At 59.1% G+C, this 19070-nt stretch overlaps 3 protein-coding genes and 1 long non-coding RNA gene across 4 annotated transcripts; 3 read left to right on the forward strand and 1 right to left on the reverse strand.

Annotated features, from left to right (window-relative positions):
- Positions 1–3017: 3017 nt before the first annotated feature.
- On the forward strand, positions 3018–6194 carry TMPRSS5 (transmembrane serine protease 5). Its single transcript, XM_064397547.1, has 8 exons — positions 3018–3138; positions 3444–3579; positions 3815–3928; positions 4099–4142; positions 4265–4427; positions 5163–5383; positions 5824–5922; positions 6115–6194. Exons 3-8 carry the CDS (start codon positions 3816–3818, stop codon positions 6192–6194), a joined length of 720 nt encoding a protein of 239 aa, XP_064253617.1. The 5' UTR covers positions 3018–3138; positions 3444–3579; position 3815.
- A 19-nt stretch (positions 6195–6213) lies between these two features.
- Positions 6214–10734, forward strand: LOC135285406 (uncharacterized). The gene is made up of 3 exons (XR_010350256.1): positions 6214–6252; positions 6797–9731; positions 10297–10734. It is a non-coding gene; the product is annotated as an uncharacterized LOC135285406 (long non-coding RNA).
- On the reverse strand, positions 6912–15748 carry ZW10 (zw10 kinetochore protein). Its single transcript, XM_064397653.1, has 16 exons — positions 15615–15748; positions 14844–14978; positions 14207–14308; positions 13926–14003; positions 13587–13746; positions 13267–13416; positions 12669–12860; positions 12338–12489; positions 11972–12154; positions 11555–11793; positions 10539–10610; positions 9771–9940; positions 9099–9229; positions 8726–8857; positions 8328–8530; positions 6912–8091 (listed from the first exon to the last, which is right to left on the reverse strand). Exons 1-16 carry the CDS (start codon positions 15729–15731, stop codon positions 7971–7973), a joined length of 2337 nt encoding a protein of 778 aa, XP_064253723.1. The 5' UTR covers positions 15732–15748; the 3' UTR covers positions 6912–7970.
- LOC135285405 (T-cell surface glycoprotein CD3 gamma chain-like) lies at positions 15730–18204 on the forward strand. The gene is made up of 6 exons (XM_064397654.1): positions 15730–15928; positions 16189–16287; positions 16970–17173; positions 17446–17577; positions 17719–17759; positions 17994–18204. The coding sequence occupies exons 1-6, from the start codon at positions 15730–15732 to the stop codon at positions 18051–18053; spliced, it is 735 nt and encodes a 244-aa protein (XP_064253724.1). The 3' UTR covers positions 18054–18204.
- The last annotated feature ends 866 nt before the right edge of the window (positions 18205–19070 follow it).

Below are 19070 nucleotides of genomic sequence, written 5' to 3' on the forward strand. Positions count from 1 at the left end.
CTTCTCAGCTCCGTGATCATTACCCGGCAAATTGCCTCGGGAGGGAGGCTGGAGCAGGGCAGGGGGTGGGGGCTGCTCTGCAGTGGGAGATGAGCAGAAAATCCACCAGGAGCTGTGCCTGTCCTGGCACTCACACCCCACACCAAGGATGTTCCTGGCTCTGTCCAGGGGTTTAAACTCCCTTCCTTCACATCAGCCTGAGGAGGGGAGGCATGGGAGGCTGTTTCAGAGCTTATTATTAATTCCTCTTTATCATTATTTTTTTTCTTTTTAATTTTATTTTCTTTATTTTGACCTGGGAAAACGCACTCCAGGATTTTTTCCTCCACCGTGAGTCCTGGCCCAGCAGCAGCCCCGGGCTGGGACGAGCAGCCTGGTGAGTCCCTGTGTGCCCAGAAAAGCTGTCAAAGGATGCTCGGGCTGGATTCTGTGCCTGGGCTGTTCCCTCCTTTCCCACCGGTGCTCCAGCACCATCTACAGTCCTGCCAGGATGCTCCAGAGGCACAGGAAGGGGTCAGAGCTGAGCCAGGGTGTGATCTGGGGAATATTTGCAGCTTTTCTGGCCTGAACTCTAAGTGAGACAGAGAGCTTGGAGAAAAACAATCCAAACCAAGCCCAAAGCCCCCCGTTTTCCCAGCAGCTGCCCAGCACAGGGTGGGTTTGTGCCACAAGACAGCTGGTGCTGCTCAGAGGGAGAACAAAACCCCCCCTGAACCTGCAGGACAGGTCATGAAACATTCATGGGAGTTCCTTTGGTTAAACAGCATTAAAAATTCATTGGTGCTTCACTGGAGCACCAAGCCAGCAGCTGCGGCTGTCAGGGATGGAGAAATAGGGGGGAAAAAAGCCTTTATTCCATGGGACAGCTCTTCCAGTCTGCTCAGCTGCTCTTGGTTTGGGGGGCTGGGAGAGAGGAGGATGAGGGGCTGCAGCAGCCCGAGGGATTTCTGTTCCACCAGAACAGAAAATCATCCTGTGCCCCAGCACGGCCATGGGCTGGAAACTCCTCTTTCAGCAGCAAGAAATTTCCTGGAGGGCCAGGAGCCAGCTGGGAGCTGCTGCCTGGCCCCCGCTACTCCCTGGGGGCTCCAGGCAGGCAAAGCCAGCTCCTGGGGAGCTGAGGGCATCCTGGGGCACCCAGCAGCCCTCGCCTTCCTTCACCTGCACCTGGCTGCAGTGTGGGTGTGCTACAAAGCACAAGGAGTTTTGTTTTTATTTTTTTTTCCTGGGTTTTTGCCTGTTTAGGAAGTTTGGATCCCCAAAGGAGTCGGAGCTGGCAGGAGCTGCAGCCCCTCAGCTGCTCCTGGGGCTCCTCGTGTGGCAGGAACGGGAGGGGAAGGGGGCAGCAGGTGGGAGATGGCTCTGGGGGCTGAGCAGCCCCTCAGCTGCTGCTCTGGGCCCGGGGGGGACAGGAGCATCCCCCGGGGACACCTGGGGCTGGAGGGGGCTGAGGGGGCCCGGCAGGGCCCTGGCAGCAGGAGGAGGGGGTCTGGGGACAGGCAGAGCCTGCGGCGCATGCACGGCAACCTGAGCTGAGCTGGCTGCTGCTCCTGCCGTGCTGAGCCCACAGCCCGGCCCTGCCCGGCCTGCCGCCTGCCCGGGCTGCTCCGGCTCCGCTCTGCCCTCACAGCTCAGCCCCGGGCTGCTCCGGCTCCGCTCTGCCCTCACAGCTCAGCCCCGGGCTGCTCCGGCTCTGCTCTGCCCCAGAGCTCAGCCCCGGGCTGCTCCGGCTCTGCTCTGCCCCAGAGCTCAGCCCCGGGCTGCTCCGGCTCTGCTCTGCCCTCACAGCTCAGCCCCGGGCTGCTCCAGCTCTGCTCTGCCCTCAGAGCTCAGCCCCGGGCTGCTCCGGCCCTGCTCTGCCCTCACAGCTCAGCCCCGGGCTGCTCCGGCCCTGCTCTGCCCTCACAGCTCAGCCCCTCAGCCCCGGCATGGCCGAGCCCAGGAGCGGGACACAGCGCTGCCCGGAGCACGGTGGGTGAGCTGCTGCTGGCCTCTGGGAACAGGGGGGCTCTGGGTGCTGGGCTTGGGGCTCTGGGTGCTGGGCTTGGGGCTCTGGGTCCTGAGATCTGGGCTCTGGGTGCTGGATTCTGGACTCTGGGTGATGGATTCTGGGCTCTGTGCTCTGGGTGCTGAGCTCTGGGTGCTGGGTGTTGGATGCTGGGTGCTGGGCTCTGGGTGCTGGGTCCTAGGCTCTGGTCCTGAGATCTGGGCTCTGGGTGCTGGATTCTGGACTCTGTGTGATGGATTCTGGGCTCTGGGTGCTGGATTCTGGACTCTGGGTGATGGATTCTGGGCTCTGTGCTCTGGGTGCTGAGCTCTGGGTGCTGGGTGTTGGATGCTGGGTGCTGGGCTCTGGGTGCTGGGTCCTAGGCTCTGGTCCTGAGATCTGGGCTCTGGGTGCTGGATTCTGGACTCTGTGTGATGGATTCTGGACTCTGGGTGATGGATTCTGGGCTCTGGGTGATGGATTCTGGGCTCTGTGCTCTGGGTGCTGAGCTCTGGGTGCTGGGTGTTGGATTCTGGATTCTGGGTGCTCGGTCCCAGGCTCTGGGTCCCAGGCTCTGTCAGAACCCGTGCTCATTTCAGCTCCTCCTGCAGGACGGGAGCAGCTGAGCCCTGGAAATCAGTGCAGGGCCTTGGCAGAGCAGGGGAGGCCCTGCTGACGCGCTGTCCCTCCCTTGCAGACCCTGCCCAGGTGTCCCTGGGGGCTCTGTGCAGCGCCAGGAGGCTGCTGCTGCTGCTGGGGCTGGCGGGGCTGCTGGCAGCGATGGCAGCGGGGACGTGGCAGCTCGGTCAGTGCCCCAGCACAGCCCTGCTGCCCTCTGAGAGCCAGCTGGGGCTGCCAGCAGTGCGGGGTGGGGGTGGCAGCCCCCTGCTCAGCCCTGCCTGGGGTGGCTGTGCTCCTGGAGAGGCTCTGGCAGCAGGCAGGGCTGTGCCCAGCTCTGGGCATCGCTGGGTGCTGCCAGGCTGTGGGAGCCCACCCTCACCTCTCACCTGCTCTGTCTCCTGAAGTGAAGCACCTGAAGGAGCCCCAGCCCGAGCAGGGCTCCCCCCAGGAGCAGGAGCTGGAGGTGACCCCAGCGTGTGACGATGAGGAGGAGGAGGAGGAGCCCGTGGTCCGGGGGGCTCCCAGCACAGGTTTGCACCTTTGGTTGGTGTCCCATGTGGGGAGAGGGGAGCCAGACCTGGCAAGGGCACAAAATACTCTTTAAAAATCAGTTCCTGCTGCATTTTGCAGCTTTGCTTTTCTCTGAGCCCCCAGCACTGCAGCTTCACTGCACACAGGGATCCCACAGCAAGGGCAGCTCTTCCATGACTCCTTTGCCAGGGACCCCTCTGGCTGGGCTCATTTAGGGTTTCCAACTCCTCAGCTGGTTTAAGGTGGGTTTTTGACTGTGCAGGGGGAGGGAGCTCACAGGTTGTCTGCAATGGAATGCCTTCAGTGTCTTTCAGGATCAGCACAGCCAATTCCTTGCTGGAAGCACGGCTGGAGGCACACCCTGGCTGGCTCCTGGTGTGCCACGGGCACTGGGAGCCCTCCCTGGGCACCCTGCTCTGCCAGCAGCTGGGCTACCTCAGGTGGGCACGGCACAGGCAGCTCCTGCTGCCCCTTTTTGGGGGGATGGCCTTGGCAAAACCAGCTGGGCTTTGGCAGGGCAGAGCCAGGCCACAGCATTCCCTGGGGAAACCAGGCCTGGGACCTGCAGGAGCAGCTCCAGGAGCTCCTTGCAGCCCAGCAGGTCATTCCCAGCTGTGGGACTGTGGCAGGTGCACATCCCTGACCCCTTCCTGGGATGTTCCTTTTGCTCTGCAGCATGACCCAGCAGAAGGCAGTGAGCCTGAGGGATGTCCGGGTGAGTGCTGGGCAGCAGTTCCTGCAGGTGAGAGCCCGGCAGGAAGGCAGCCTGGAGGACATGTGGCAGGTCAGGTAAGGGCGGCTCTGGGGCAAGCAGGGCTTGCTGGAGCCTCTCCTCAGGCTGAACCACGGAGACGTGTGGGTGCTGTGCAGCAAACACCCCTTGGGGAGCTGCTGCAGCCGCCCTGGGGCTCCCCAGGGCTTTGGCTGCTGTTTGTCCTGACCAGAGCCTGCCCACACAGGAGCAGCTGCCAGTCGGGGCGCATCGTGGCTCTGCAGTGCTCAGGTGAGCGATTCCCTCCCCCCTGAGCCCCAGGGTCTGTCCCTGGAGGCAGCAGCTCCTTCCCCCGGTGCCCCTGCTCCCCCCAGCAGGAGGGGCTGGGCTGGAGCCTCCCCCGTTCCTTGCAGAGTGTGGGCTGCAGGCAGGGGCAGTCAGGGTGGTGGGGGGCACAGACGTGTCCCCCGGGCGCTGGCCCTGGCAGGTCAGTGTGTGCCAGGGCTCCCAGCACCGCTGTGGGGGCTCCGTGCTGGCCCCCGAGTGGATCCTGACGGCAGCTCACTGCGTGCACAGGTACCCCTGCTCCCTGTGCCCATGCCAGGCTCCTTGTATCCATCCCCAGCTCCCTGTGCCCATCCCGGGCTCCTTGTATCCATCCCCAGCTCCCTGTGCCCATCCCGGGCTCCTTGTATCCATCCCCAGCTCCCTGTGCCCATCCCGGGCTCCTTGTGCCCATCCCCAGCTCCCTGTGCCCATCCCGGGCTCCCTGTGCCCATCCCGGGCTCCTTGTATCCATCCCCAGCTCCCTGTGTGCCCATCCCCAGCTCTTTGTGCCCATCCCCAGCTCCCTGTGTGCCTGTCCCGAGCTCCTCATGCCCATCCAGAGTCCCTGTCCCCATTCTGAACTCCTTGTGCCCATCCTCGGCTCTCTGTGCCCATCCCCAGCTCCCTGTGTGCCCATCCCAAATTCTCCATGTGCCCATCCAGGCTCCCTGTCCCCATCACTGGGTTTCCTGTCCCCATCCCGGGCTCCCCATGCCCATCCCAACTCCCTGTGCCCATCCCCAGCTCCCCGTGCCCATCCCGGCTCCTTGTGTGCCCATCCCGGCTCCCCATGCCCATCCCGAGCTCCCTGTGCCCATCCCCGGGCTCTCTGTCACCATCTTGAGCTCTCTGTGTGCCCATCCCCGGCTCCTGGTGCCAATCCCGAGCTCCTTGTCCCCATCCCGGGCTCCCCGTGCCCATCCCGGTTCCCTGTGTGCCAATCCCAAGCTCCCCGTGCCCCTCCCGCTCTCGTGCCCCTGCTAGCCCGCAGCCCGGTGCCGGCAGCCCGCAGTGCCGGTGCCGCGGTTGCAGGCAGCTGCCAGCCCCGGCCTGGCTGGTGTTTGCGGGCATGGTCACGCACGGCTCGCTGCGGCCGGAGGCGGGCGTGCCGGTCCGGGCCATCATCGCCCACCCGCTCTACAACGACAGCAGCCTGGACTACGACATGGCCCTGATCAGGCTCCAGGCGCCGCTCAACTTCTCACGTAAGGAACGGGCTGTCCCGGTCCTGTCCCGGTCCTGTCCCGGTCCTGTCCCCGTCCTGTCCCCGTCCTGTCCTGTCCTTCCCCGTTGTTTTCCGTCCTACCCCCCAGTGACAATTTGCCCAACCCCAGCCTCTTCTGAGCCTCGTGGCAGAAGAATCCCAGGGTGGTTTGGGTTGGAAGGGGCTGAAGGCTCCTCCAGTTCCGCCCCAGCGTGGCACGGACACCTCCCACTGTCCCGGGGGGCTCCAGGTCCCCGACCCTGCTGCGGGACAGCCCGGCTGGCACGGGCAGCGCAGCGGGCCCCGAGCTGGCAGTCCCGGGGGTGGCTGTGGAGCTGCAGTGTCACAGCCCCTGCACCAGGAGCCTTTCCCGTCCCCAGGCAGGCTGAGGGCTGTGCAGCCCGCCCCTGCTGTCCCCTGTGACTGTCGCTGTCGCCGCAGGTGCCATCCGAGCCGTGTGCCTGCCGCCCGCCCCGCGGGACCTGCTGCAGGGCACGCCGTGCTGGGTGTCGGGCTGGGGACACACCGCCCCCGGCCAAGGTGAGCTCTGCCCTGCCCTGCCCTGCCCTGCCCTGCCCTGCCCTGCCAGCCCCTCCCGTTCCATTCTCCCTGCCCTCCCTGCTCCTGGGGGCCTGGCCAAACCTCACCCGAGGCAGTGCCACCTTCCCCTGCCATCCTTTCTGCTCCCTGTGGTTCCCTCCTGGCTCCTCTGTGTCCCTGTCCCCAGCACAGGTGGCCGGGACGCTGAAGGAGGCGCTGGTGCCCCTGATTGGCACCCGGAGGTGCAACAGCTCCTGCGTGTACAAGGGTGAGCTCACGGCCAGGATGCTGTGTGCAGGACACCTGAGGGGACACGTGGACGCCTGCCAGGTAGGGCTGGGACAGCTGGGGGTGCCTGCACCACCCTGGGGACACCCTTAGGTACCTGCAGCCACCCTGGGGACAGCCCTGGTGAGACAGAGCCTGCCCTGAGGTTTGGGTGCCCCCTGAGCAGCTCGAGGCCGGGCTGGACAGGGCCTGGAGCAGCCTGGGGTGCTGGCACCGGGCAGGGGTGGCACTGGGTGAGCCCCAGGGACCCCAGGCAGGCTGTGACTGTGCTGTGCTGTGGCTCTGCCCCCCAGGGGGACAGTGGGGGCCCGCTGGTGTGCTGGGATGGGGACACGTGGCGCCTGGTGGGCGTTGTGAGCTGGGGCCAGGGCTGTGCTGAGCCCAACCACCCCGGGGTCTACACCAACGTGGCTCAGCTGCTGCCCTGGATCCACCAGGTCACCCAGGTGAGCCCAGCTCTGTGCCTTGCTGGTTCCTCAGACAAATCCCAGCATCCTGAACTCCTTCCCTGCATGCACAGCCTTTAGGACAACCTTTCTTATGGTACTGATTTTTTTTTGTTTGTTTCTTGTACTGATTTTCTTAGATGCACTAGGAATCAGGACAGGACAGACTGCACACAGAACCCTTCCCACAAGTGAAGAACAGCCCAGGATTGGCTCCTGCTGCCTCACTGTACCCACACAGACTCCCAAACGTGCTCAGTATAAATAGTTTATTAAAGAAAATAGCAAATTCCAATTCTGTGAACAATCAACAGGGGAGAAGTGTTTTTCAAAATAGACAATTTTGGATTACTGTGTGTGAAGGGACAGGGGATCCCATGAGGTGGGAGGGAAACATAAAAACACAAATGTTCTGGGGTGACAGGAAAGCCTCAGCCCCTGCAGAAATGCCTGGAAAGGGGAACAGGAGTGGGACAGAAGTGCCAATGACAAAGACACAACAGGAGACAACAGATTAAAACATTAAACTGGGACTGAAACTCTTCTAAGCACTGCAGGGCAGGAAGGACTTTGCTCCACGTGTGCAGCACCTTGGTCTGTGGGCTGAGCTCAGTGAATGATCTCAATTAAAAGAAATATACAATAATCCAAGTGTCAAATAGAACCTTTTGTGACTCCATGCTGTGAGAGCACCTTTCATTCCCTTTGCAGATTGGTTTACATTTCTCTGATCACTGTTGAAGGACAGAAAATACAACACCAGAAAGACACAGAGTTATGCAGTGCACACCCACCACAGACAGAAAGGGAGGAGCTGAACTGCCTTCTGCACTTGGGAAAGTGGCATTGAAAAGCTCTAAATCAGTTTGAAGATATTTTCCAAGAGAGAATTTTCCTACTTGTGAGAAACCCTGTGATCAATGGTGCACTCAGCACAGGATCTCCTTCCCCACATCCCCCTCTGAAGTGTCTCTGCCTTGAGGAAGCTGAGGTGGGAAACTTTGGCACTTCCTGGAGGGACATCAAAAGCTCTCCCAGCCTGTGGGTTCCACGTGTGCTTTGGGGACAGAAGAGGTCACAGAGGGGCTGCAGGTCCAGGTGTAGAAGTGCATAGAAGAGTCCCAGCTGAGCACTGGAAAGGCCCAGCCTGAGATGAGGTTACAGAAACACCGAGCCAGGAAATGCTCCTTCCCCCAGGCAAGCTCCAGGAAGCACTTACCCAATCCCAACGTTTCCCAGAGCAGTGGAAATAAGAAAAGTGAAATCAAAAAAAGTATTTGGAAGTGTCAGTTTGCTCTTGCTGTGTGAACTGGATCACTTGATCTTGGCCAGTGCTGCTGCTCTCCTCTCTGTGTTCTGGAACAGGGCTCGGATCAGGCTCTTCACCTCAGCTGCTGAAAATTCCTCTGCCAGAGGCCCCTTGCCATCTGCCCACCTGGATGGGAGACAGGGAGAGCTTTATGTCACCAACCTGCCCAGAAATGGCACCTCCAACAAGCCTCCAAGGACCTGTGCCAGCAGCTGATCCTGACCCTCTCCTCTGGAAAAGGAAACAGAAAGGAAAAGGAGAGGAAAAGGAAAAGGGAAAAAAAGGAAAAGTTCCTGCTCTTCCTGTGAACTGCAGCTCCCTGGCACAGGTCTGGAGAAGCAGCTGGAAAGGAAAACACCTACTGATCCACGATTTCTTGGAGGTTGGCCTGCAGGATGATCATCAGCTCCTTGAATGTCATCCACTTCTGCACATAGACTGGAACCTCCTCTTGGTACTTCTTGTTTTTGTCTTCTTCAAGCAGAGGGGTGAAAACTTGGGGTCCTTCCTCCACCATGATCCTGCAGAGTGAGTACAGCCTGTCTGCATCCTGTGCAGAGATATCCTGGAATGGGGAGGACATGAACAGAGCTCAAGTGAGGTTTGTTTCTGGAGTGCCAAGTGAAATGAAAAAATGAGATTGTGAACATTTCCCGTGGATACATAATTTGTGTGTGGATGAATTGCTCCCCTGAAATGTGATTTTGGGGAGTTTCTGGAGGTGACAAACACTGTCCCCAGCACCCCCCATGGCTGTTACCTCCAGGGCAGCAATCCTGGTGACAATCTCTGCCAGGGCTGTGTTCAGTAAGGCCCCCATGGCCTTGCAGTACACGTTCACAGGGAGCACATCCTGCCACACCATGCCCAGCCTCCTCAGCTGGTGCAAAACCTGCAAGGAACAGCACAGTGTGACACCAGACAGAACCCTGGGAAAGGCACCAGGGCATCAGGAGAGTACAAACGGGGAGAAACAATGGAGCAATCCTGCTCAAGACACAGCCCAGGACAAAAAACCCAAACCATCACATCAGAAAATAGTTTTTTCAGCACAGCTGTCAGGGCTGAGATTCCACACTGCACCTCCCCAGGATCCCTGCAGGCACTGGATGCTCTTTCTCTGCCCCCCTCACCTGCTTTATGGCTTTATTTGCTGCACAGTAATTCTCCTCATCATCCATGTTGGAAAAATTCCTGGCACTCGAGAGCCTCTCCAGGATTTCTCCCTTCTGCACTCGCATCTGGGCCAGAAAACACTCCATCCCTTTAGGAGCAAAGCAAGCAGAGAGAAGCAATTAAACAATTACTAAATCTGCTCTGCCTATTTATGACTGTAAGTGCTGAATAATGAACTTGCTATAATGTTTTATTTTTAATCAAATTTCCAGTCTCCAAACAGTCTCCTAGAGCCAGTTTAACCAGTGAGCTCTAGTGCAGCTTGCATTGCTGCAACACTGCTGGAAAAAAGCAGAGCAGCAGAATGAACTCTGGATGACTCCTGTTAGCTCACACAAACCTATCTCTGAATTTACTTCTGTGGAATAACTAAGGAAAGTATCACAGGACTGAGCAGCAGATCCCAGAACACATCTTGCTGGATACTGTTCTTGGGACTAAGTTCACAAGGAACACAGGTTTCAAAGAGCCAAAACTTCCTAACTCCGAAAATGTCTCCGCCAAACAACAACTTGTCCGAACAAAACAAATCTGAGCGAGCAGCCCCACCTCCACGAAACCACTCAGCAAGTGGCAGGGTGAACTCCCAGGTGATCCAGAAGCAGAGGGGAAGGGGGGAGGGAAGTTACCCAGCCTCCTGAAGCCAGGCACCAGGTCCACGAAGGTGGCGGCGCCGTTGCTGAGCGCGCTGGTGCCGCCGTAGCGGAACTGGTGGCCCAGCGTCAGCAGGTGGTGGGCGATGTACATGCAGTTGTTGTGGTGGATGGCAGCCAGCTGCGGCAGCTTCTGCAGGTTCTCCCTGGCCCAGCAAGGAGGGAAAAGGAGAAATGGGTTTATTTAGAGCTGGTTCTGTTAGAAAAAGGCTCGTGGCTATCCTAGAGGAACGCGCGGTCTGTCAGCAGGTGGTGCTGGCAAGGCCTGACTGACATCAGAGTAAAAACATTTAACCTCTCACAAAGCCACAGGAACTGGCAGGAAAAGGGTCTGAAGGGCACTGAGGCATTTGAACCCACACTGTGTTATCCCACACTGTTTCCAGCCATGGCCTTTCACACAGGAATATACTATGTTAGAGCAAAGTCACAGTGAGGAAAAGGGAGGGAAGGTCTCTGACAGGATTGTGAACTTTCCATCTTCATTGCTGCTTCTTCACAGGAGAAACATCCTGAAAAATCTGTGCATCGGACCTGAGGTCAAAGTTACGTGGCTGGAAACAAATACAGCTGTGTGAGATTGATCATAGACTGACGACACAGAAACTCAAGCACCTGCCTTGCACAGGTAAGGTTTAATTAGAGACTGGCCAGTTGATTTTTGCAGATGGAGCTGTAGTGGACAAGTGGGACTGTGCCAACAGCAGCACTCCCCCTCAGAGCAGGAAATGTGGACACACTCACCTGTGGTATGTGGGCACTACCTCATAGAAGAGCTGGAAGATGTTCCTGACACAGGCAAAGAGCTGCACACAGCTACGAGAGAAAGAGAGCTCATGTCAGCCTGGCATTAATGTCCTGTTCACAGCTGCCCCTCAGCCTGCCCAAACAGGGCTCCTGTCAGCCTGGCATTAATGTCCTGTTCACAGCTGCCCCTCAGCCTGCCCAAACAGGGCTCCTGTCAGCCTGGCATTAATGTCCTGTTCACAGCTGCCCCTCAGCCTGCCCAAACAGGGCTCCTGTCAGCCTGGCACCCATGCCCCGTTCACAGCTGCCCCTCAGCCTGCCCAAACAGGGCTCCTGTCAGCCTGGCACCCATGCCCCGTTCTCAGCTGCCCCTCAGCCTGCCCCTCAACAAGGTTTTATGAGCAGTGAAGCACTGGCACAAAGAGGGGATTGTCAGGATCAATGACAGCACTGTCAACACTCTGGAAAGCTCTCAAAGGCCATGGTGACCTTGAGGGTCAGTGTGGAAGGCAGATCCATGACAGCCCAGAACAAAGGGGACACTGTCCCTGTCCCTCCAGATGTGCAGGAACACTCAGCCCCCTCTCTGCCCCTCGAGGGCAGCTGTTACCTGGGCAACTCTGCTGCCTCAGGGCTGTGGTTAAAGTTAAGTTTATGTGGATCCTGTTTGTTTTTCCCTGCCAGCTGCAGGCTGGAGTTCTTTGTTTTCACCAGCACAAAGAACTCTGTTCACACTGAGGCCAGCACTTGGTTTTGGGAAAAAGAGACAGGTTTGATTCTTCTAAACAACTGATTTTTCTAAAAACCTCAAGGAACAGCCTGCAGCAGTGTCAGTCTCCTGCCCAAAGCCAGGCATACATCCTCCAGCCAAAACAAGAGCAATGACTCAGTCTAATTTTTAAAGTTCTTTAAATCTATTACCAGATGCTTGGTGTTGCTAGAGGCTACTAAACAAATCAATAAATCCTGTTTTGATCAATAATGCTAACAGAGGAATGCCCAGCAAGGCCTACCAGAGGTCTGTGCTGGTCGTGGCCTCCAGCAGGGTGTGGTAAGCCAGCCCCACGAGCTGCTGCACGGAGCAGCTGATGCGGCACGTGGGCAGGCTCAGGGTGAGGGGGCTCAGCCTGCTCTCACTGCCCACGGGCACCGTGCCACTGTGCAGCAGCCTGGAGCCTCTGTGCATCTTCACGTGGTCTCCTGAGCAAGGATCAGGGAGCTCGGGGAGGGCAACGCTGGAATCAGGTGTGATCTAAGGGAAAGAGGGAGGGTAAGAGAATTTGGAGCTCTGAAAGGAGAATCTGCAAGATTAAAAAGCACTCAATGGCAGAGATTTAAGACTCAAGATAAACACAACACTGCAGCAGTGTTAAAAAAATATTTAGAGATTGTTTTCCAGATGGAAAAACTGTGTGAGGCATCCCCAGCACCTTCACAGTGTTGTGTATCTCTGAGGTCATCAGGCTCCTGGCTGCCATGATCACATCCTGGCACTTCTTGTTGGCAAAGTGGGAATCGACATTGCAGGCGTATTTCAGCAAGGCAGTCGTGTCCTCCTTCAAAAACTGCATCTGCTTCAGGGCCTTCTCAAACTCCTCTGTGGACTCGATCACCTGAGGAGAGCAGATGTGCTCTGTGTTAGCACAGCCTCCAAAAAGCAGGGAACAAAGTTAAATTGGGTGTAAAGGCTGAAAGCAAAGGATGAACGAGGTTTTGGAGGCACTGACCACTGGAATGCCATCCCACTGGAGTGCCTGGGCTCTGTGTTCAAGCCTGAGGGGCTTTTTGGGACCCACCTCTTTGTACTGCTCCAGTTTGCTGCTGTTGGTTGGGATGGAGTTCACCAGGCAGTTGTGGATGAGGCAGTCTGAGAGCTCCTCCCAGATGAGCTCCCCCAGCAGCTCTGCCAGGGTGACTCTGCCTTCCCCAGGCTGCTCCAGAGGCACATCTGCATCCCAGAGAAGAAAAACAGATTTTAATACAGCTGCTTCCTGGGCCAGACCCTCCATCAGCTCAAAAGCCTTTCCTCCATTTTCCTTGCACATAAAGCTGATTAACAATCAGATATTCTAGAAAACTCCCACTAAATGAACAAGATACTGATCACAAAACAGAGCAGCTACATACTGAGCAGGTTTTTGTGCAGCACTTCAAACACCAGCTTGATCTTCTCAAACACCTCCATAGGAGAGGACTCATCCAGAGCAAGCTCCTGGGACCTGAACCTCAGGATGAACACATCTGGCTGCTCCTCTGGGACTGGCTCCAGAGATGGGTGTGAGATCAGGGGCTTCAGGATGTACTGCAGCAACAAGTGGCCTGAGGAAAGGGGAAAACGGAGGTTTTCCAACAGCAGATTGCTGCAGTGAGGTCCAGCCCTGACTTTTCTGGATTTAGAGACTGCAGGAAATGGGAGGAATAATCCCTTGATCAGCTCTGTCAGGGAATTACTAATGAGGTAAAACTGTTCAAGCATCAGGCTATGAAACCACATAGTCACAGATCAGAAGTACACTGCATTGTCAGGAAAGGGGACATTATTCCAGAGATAATGGGATAAATATTTTCCTATCAGTAAGAGCTCCAGCATTCACCTCAGTGGGAAACAGGAGAGGAAGAAGTTTTCCAGTGTCCTGCTGGAGTGAAGTGGATCTCACTATCCATGTTAAAACAAGCCTGAAGCATCCCCCCGAGCTACTGGGGCTGTTTGTGGGGTCTGTCTTACCAAAATCTTTGAGCTTGGAGTGCAGCTCTCCCAGGACAGCCAAGGCCTGCAGCACAGCAGCCACGGGGGGGACAGCAGTGTCCTTGTCCTGGGGTGGCACCGTGTGCAGGTGCAGCTCCGAGAGCACCACGGCCTCCAGGCTGCTGCTTCCTGCACACAAAGCACACCCAGGGCTGTCACAGGACAGATGACAGCAGCAGAGATCAGCCCTCCCCAGAGCACGAGCTCCTCCAACCCCCTCAGCCCCACAGCTTCACTGCACGTCCCACCCTGCAGGGGAGAACAGGCGCTGCAGTGGGGCAGAAAGAGTGAAAAAAGACCTTTGCAAGGGGGAAGCTTCCACACAATGAGCTTCTGCCACTCCTCCCCGAGGTGGTAGATCATGTTCTGTGTCTGCACCGTGAGCTCTGTGCTCAGGGCCTTGAGGATCTTCAGCTCAAAGCCCTTGCGGGACTCCAGGCTCCTGAGGCTGCTGCGTGCCTGGGGGAGAGCAGACACAGCTGAGCAAGCAGTGCCCTGCCAGGGCACCATCCTGTGCCACCAGCCAGGGCATTGTGCCTGGGGGAGAGCAGACATAGCTGAGCAAGCAGTGCCCTGCCAGGGCACCATCCTGTGCCACCAGCCAGGGCATTCAGCACCCTGCCAAGGGGCACTGCTACCTTCTCCAGCCGCCGAGCTGCTGCCACGTACTGCTTCTCCTGCAGGGCACAGCTGCACTCCTTGATGGTTGTATCAAACTGCAAAGGCAAACAGGGCTGGGGTCACTGCAGCTCTGCTCTGACCACAGACACTCATCCAGACTGGGACATACAGACAGACAGACACCCAAACCTGTGAGCTACACACACCCAAACCTGTGAGCTACAGGCACTCACCAAAAGAGGAGCCCAGAACAATGTCTCTCACTGAGGAGCAGGATTATTCCGCTCCCCCTCCTCACCTCCTGCAGCTTCTTCAGGACACTCAGGACCAGCGTGTCCCTGTCCAGCTGCTGCTTCAGCTCTGTGAACTCAGCCACAGCCACGTTTAGATCTCGCTGCACCTAGAACAACAGCAGCTTTCAGTTCACTGGCAGCACTGGTTAGCACACACATCCTCCTCTTAAATTTCATTTATCATTTATTTCTGTTCATGGAATGATTTGAGCACACAACTTTTCCTCTTAAATTTCATTTACATTTATTCCTGTTCATAGAATGATTGGGTGAGGAGGGAAAAACTCCATCCTTTTTATCCCTGTGTCCCAGCCAAGGCTGGTCCTTCTCCCTGAAGGACGCCGTGACACACTTTTCCACCCAGGCAAGAGTGGCAATCCCTTAATGCCAGCCCTCACTGTACAGGCTGGTGTCACCTCAAGGCATTCTTTAGGGCTGACATCACCCAGGGATCCCAGCCACAGAGCCACAGAACCTCCTGAGCCGGAAGGGTCCTCCACAAACCCCAAAATCCCATCATGAAAGTGTTTTCTGAACACTCCTCAAGCTCTGGCGGGTTTGGGGCTGTGACCAAACCCCCCAGGATGGGGTGGGGGCTCCAGATTTGGGATGAGATGGAGCAGAAGGTGCCCTGGGAGTCACCTCGTTCTCGATGCCCGCCTTGAGCAGGTCGATGTTGTTGGACAGCCCCTCCACCTGTGCCACCAGCTCCTCGGCGCTCTGCATGCTGGGCAGGAACTCGCTGTACTTCTTGTTGATCATGGTGCACACCTCGCCCTGAGGAGGAGCAGGGGGACAGCGTCACCTCGGCGGCAGAGGGACAGGATGGCCGGGGTGGGGTGAGAGAGCAGGGCAGGGCTGGGCACCCAGGGATGGAGAGGGCTGGGATGGCCCTGCCAGGGCTGGGCACCCCTGGATGGAGAGGGCTGGGATAGCCCTGCCAGGGCTGGGCACCCCTGGGCACCCCGGGGTGGAGAGGGCTGGGATAGCCCTGACAGGGCTGGGCACCCCGGGATGGAGAGGGCTGGGCACCCCTGACTGGAGCTGGGCACCCCCAACAAGGGCTGGGCAACCCTGGCTAGGGCTGGGCACTGCTGCCAGGGCTGGGAACCCCAGGATGGAGAGAGCTGGGCACTCCTGCCATGGCTGGGCACCGTGGGATGGAGAGGGCTGGGACAACCCTGACCAGGGCTGGGGCACTCCGGGAAGAACCAAGACTGACACCCGGGGCTGAACCCAGGCTGGGCACCCCGATCCAGCTGACCCAGGGCTGGACACCCGCTCCAAGCCAGGGCTGGACACCGAGGTGACCCAGGACTGGACACCGAGCGGACCCAGGGCTGGACACCCGCTCCTGACCGGCTGCGCCGCAGCGCCGCCCCCGCGTGTCTCCCCGCGTTCCCCGTCGCTTGCCTTGAGCTCCTCGACGCGGCGGGAGAGGCGGCCGACGCGGGCCCCGAGGTGCTCCTTGTCCAGCCGGCCCGAGTGCGCCAGCACGGCCGCCACCAGCGAGCCCGCCCGCGCCGCCATGGCTGCGCGCCCTACGGTGGCCGCGACGGACACGGGACCGCGGCGCGGAGCACGAGCGGGCGGACGCGGGTTCGAGACCGCCCGGGGACACCTGGAAAAGGGGGATCGGGGACCGCGGGTTTGGGGACACGGAGATGCCGGGGGATCTGTGGGTGGCGTGACCCGTGGCTGCAGGAGGACACCAGTGGATGCTGAAGGTCTGTGGCTAGCAGTGGATGCCGGGTCCGTGGCTATGGGGGACCAGTGACCTCAGGGGGATGTGGAAGTTTTGGGGTGCAGTGGGAGATGCCCATGGCTGCAGGGGCGCAGGGAGATGTGGGGCTCAGCGGCTCCTGCAGGGCTCCGTGGGTGCCCCCCATCCCTCCCGGGGGAGGCAGGACCGGCCCCCGGCATCCGGTGCCTGACGCAGCCCGGGCGGGAGGTGCCTTGTGCTGACAGCTCTCCCCACGTCCTGCAGGGCCACCGAGCCAGCACCGCCGTGCCATGCCGGGGGGAACGGCCCTGGGGGCCTGGGCACTGCTGGCCAGCCTGGCCGCGGCCAGCCTGGGGGTCCGAGGTGAGTCCAGAGGCGTGGGGTCAGAGCCGGACACTCGCCGTGGTCCCTGGGTGTGAGACAGGTGATCTCAGACCTGTCTCACCTCCTGAAGGAACCCCAGGGCTTGGTGAGGTCTGTGGGGATCCATTTGGAATGTCCAAGGGGAAAAAGGAATCAGTGCAGGAGGATGGGGTCTGGTCACTGGGAAGGGATCTGGTCACTGGGATGGGACCTGGTCACTGGGAAGGGATCTGGTCACTGGGATGGGACCTGGTCACTGGGAAGGGATCTGGTCACTGGGATGGGATCTGGTCACTGGGATGGGATCTGGTCGCTGGGAAGGGATCTGGTCACTGGGAAGGGATCTGGTCACTGGGATGGGATCTGGTCACTGGGATGGGATCTGGTCACTGGGAAGGGATCTGGTCACTGGGAAGGGATCTGGTCGCTGGGAGGGTGCATAGAGACGGGATTTAGGGTGGCAGTGCCAGGTCTCCACTCCCCAGCCCCAAGCAGAAACAGCTCATGTGGTCTGAGTCCCCAAGACACAGGGCCATCATCAGAGGGTGGGGGAGCCTGCTTGGCCCAGAGCTGTTTTGGGACAGCCTGATGTGATGCTTCCTTGCCCAGGAAGGAGCTCCGAGCTCGGCGCTGCTGTTCATCACGCAGAGGTGAAGCTCTCTGCTCCCTTCTCCTTGCACAGGGCAGATATTCGTGAAGGAATTCAGCGGGAAGGTGTTCCTGGAGTGTGCGGAGAGCCCAGGCGAGAATGTCACGTGGTGGAGAGATGGGAGCCCTGTTGGACACGAGGCACAGCTGGACCTGAGCGGGGTCTACGATGACCCCAGGGGTCTCTACGTGTGTAAGACAGTGAACAAAAGGAGCAGCCTCCAGGTGCACTATCGCAGTAAGTGCTGCACTCCTGCTCTGCCAGGGCCAGAACTGCTTGGAGTGTTCCCCCAAGCCAAGTCTTGAGGGAGTTTCCCCTCTTCTGGGAGTGCCTCCATGGGTTTGCTGCAGGTTTCTGTGTGTGGTGACCTGCTCCTCTGGCCCTGCACGGGCTGTGGGGGACACGTGGCAGCTTGTGGGACCCCACTGCTCTCTGCTGGGCTGGCAGAGCTGGCTGGGCCCTGTGGCAGTGCCCCTGCCCTCAGTGTCCGTGTCCTTTTGGCCTTGCAGTGTGCCAGAACTGCATCGAGGTGGACGCTCCCACCATCTCGGGCATCGTCGTCGCCGACGTGGTGGCCACGCTGCTCCTGGCAGTGGCCGTGTTCTGCATCACTGGCCACGACAGGGGACACGCCTCGCGAGGTGAGCCACCCCAGGGCTGTGCCTGGCACCCCTGGGGGCTCTGTGCAGCACCCGGGGGTGCAGCCAGCTCCTGGGTTTGTTGGGAAATGCTCCCCACGCTGCCCGTGGCTCCCCTGAGCTTGTGCTTCTTTCTTCCTCCAGCTTCTGACAAGCAGAACCTGATCTCCAACGAGCTCTACCAGGTGAGTGTGGGGGCACCCCTGTGTGTGGGGACACCTTCACACCCCTGTGTGTGTGGGGACATGTTTAACCCCCACCCCTGTGTGTGGGGGAACACCTTCAGCCCCCCTGTGTGTATTTGGGGCACCTTCAGCCCCTCAGTGTGGAGAGGATCTTGCCACAGGCTGGCCCAGCTCTGCCTCCCAGGGCTGGGCAGGTGCAGTTTGGGCTCATCTCCCCTTTTTTCCCCCCGGCAGCCCCTGGGGGAGCGGGAGGAGCAGTACAGCCGGCTGGCTCCCGCCCGTGCCCGCAGGTGAAGAGGAAGACTCTGAGACTGCCTTCATCAGCGTGCTGCCTTTGCCTGGGGGTCCCTCCAGGGTGGGCTGCTTGCACCCCTGTGCTCATTCCACCAGCTCTTGCACCCCTGAACTCCTGCCATTAAAGATGAGCCTGTCCCACGGGCTCCCTGCTCCATCTGCTGTGTCCTGCTCCTGGGGAAGGGGGACAGGGATGGGGTCTGGTCACTGGGATGGGGTCTGGTCACTGGGAAGGGGCACTGGGATGGGGTCTGGTCACTGGAAAGGGGCACAGGGATGGGATCTGGTCACTGGGATGGGGTCTGGTCACTGGGAAGGGGGACAGGGATGGGGTCTGGTCACTGGGATGGGGTCTGGTCACTGGGAGGGCACAGGGATGGGATTTAGGGTGGCAGTGCCAGGTCACCACTCCCCAGCCCCAAGCAGAAACAGCTCATGTGGTCTTGAGTCCCCAAAAAGGGACACAGACAGGGCCAGGCAGCATCACCTCACCCTGGAAGGACAAGGAAATATTCCCCTGGTGCAGGTAAGAACAGAGACAGGGCTGCTGCCATGGGTGGGTGCTGATCCTGCTCTGTGGGATGGTCCTGGCTGGGACAAACACTGGGGCACACTCATACATAGATATACCCCAAAAATGGTGACAGCAGCACTGGGGTGTAGGAAAATTTAGGGGTTTTTTTTGAAGCAAAATGTAGGCCTGTACACGCAGAGCAGTGCAAGCTTGTCCCAGCCCAGTGGTGGCTGAGCAGGGCTGGCTTGCAGAGGGTGAGAGCGTGGCCCTGCGTGGGTTTGGAGCTCTGGGGGATGGTTGTGCTCTGTGTATCTCTCCATCTCCCCGCTCGGGCGTGGGGCCTGCTGTGGTGAGCGAGCCCAGCTGTGCCTCTAAACCGCATCCTGGAGCTCTGGGGTGCAGCTGAACCCCCCCTGCCCCGCTCTGCTGCTGCTTCCTCTGCTCAGGGCTGCCTCGGCCAGGCTGCGAGCTGAAACGGGCACAAAACAACCCACGGGCCCCTC

Source organism: Passer domesticus, chromosome 23, assembly GCF_036417665.1.
Source record: "Passer domesticus isolate bPasDom1 chromosome 23, bPasDom1.hap1, whole genome shotgun sequence".
NCBI lineage: Eukaryota > Metazoa > Chordata > Aves > Passeriformes > Passeridae > Passer > Passer domesticus.

What these genes read in the sequence shown, in the direction of transcription:
- LOC135285405 (XM_064397654.1), top strand. Translation starts at nt 15,730, where the DNA reads ATGGCTGCGCGCCCTACGGTGGCCGCGACGGACACGGGACCGCGGCGC. An exon ending in GACACCAGTGGATGCTGAAG is followed by an intron (nt 15,929 to 16,188) that starts GTCTGTGGCTAG and finishes CACGTCCTGCAG; the next exon opens with GGCCACCGAGCCAGCACCGC. An exon ending in CAGGGGACACGCCTCGCGAG is followed by an intron (nt 17,578 to 17,718) that starts GTGAGCCACCCC and finishes TTCTTCCTCCAG; the next exon opens with CTTCTGACAAGCAGAACCTG.
- ZW10 (XM_064397653.1), bottom strand. Translation starts at nt 15,731, where the DNA reads ATGGCGGCGCGGGCGGGCTCGCTGGTGGCGGCCGTGCTGGCGCACTCG. An exon ending in TCCTGAAGAAGCTGCAGGAG is followed by an intron (nt 14,004 to 14,206) that starts GTGAGGAGGGGG and finishes TTGCCTTTGCAG; the next exon opens with TTTGATACAACCATCAAGGA. An exon ending in CTCCAAGCTCAAAGATTTTG is followed by an intron (nt 12,861 to 13,266) that starts GTAAGACAGACC and finishes CCCTTTCCTCAG; the next exon opens with GCCACTTGTTGCTGCAGTAC.
- TMPRSS5 (XM_064397547.1), top strand. Translation starts at nt 3,816, where the DNA reads ATGACCCAGCAGAAGGCAGTGAGCCTGAGGGATGTCCGGGTGAGTGCT. An exon ending in GAGGACATGTGGCAGGTCAG is followed by an intron (nt 3,929 to 4,098) that starts GTAAGGGCGGCT and finishes CTGCCCACACAG; the next exon opens with GAGCAGCTGCCAGTCGGGGC. An exon ending in ACACACCGCCCCCGGCCAAG is followed by an intron (nt 5,923 to 6,114) that starts GTGAGCTCTGCC and finishes TCCCCAGCACAG; the next exon opens with GTGGCCGGGACGCTGAAGGA.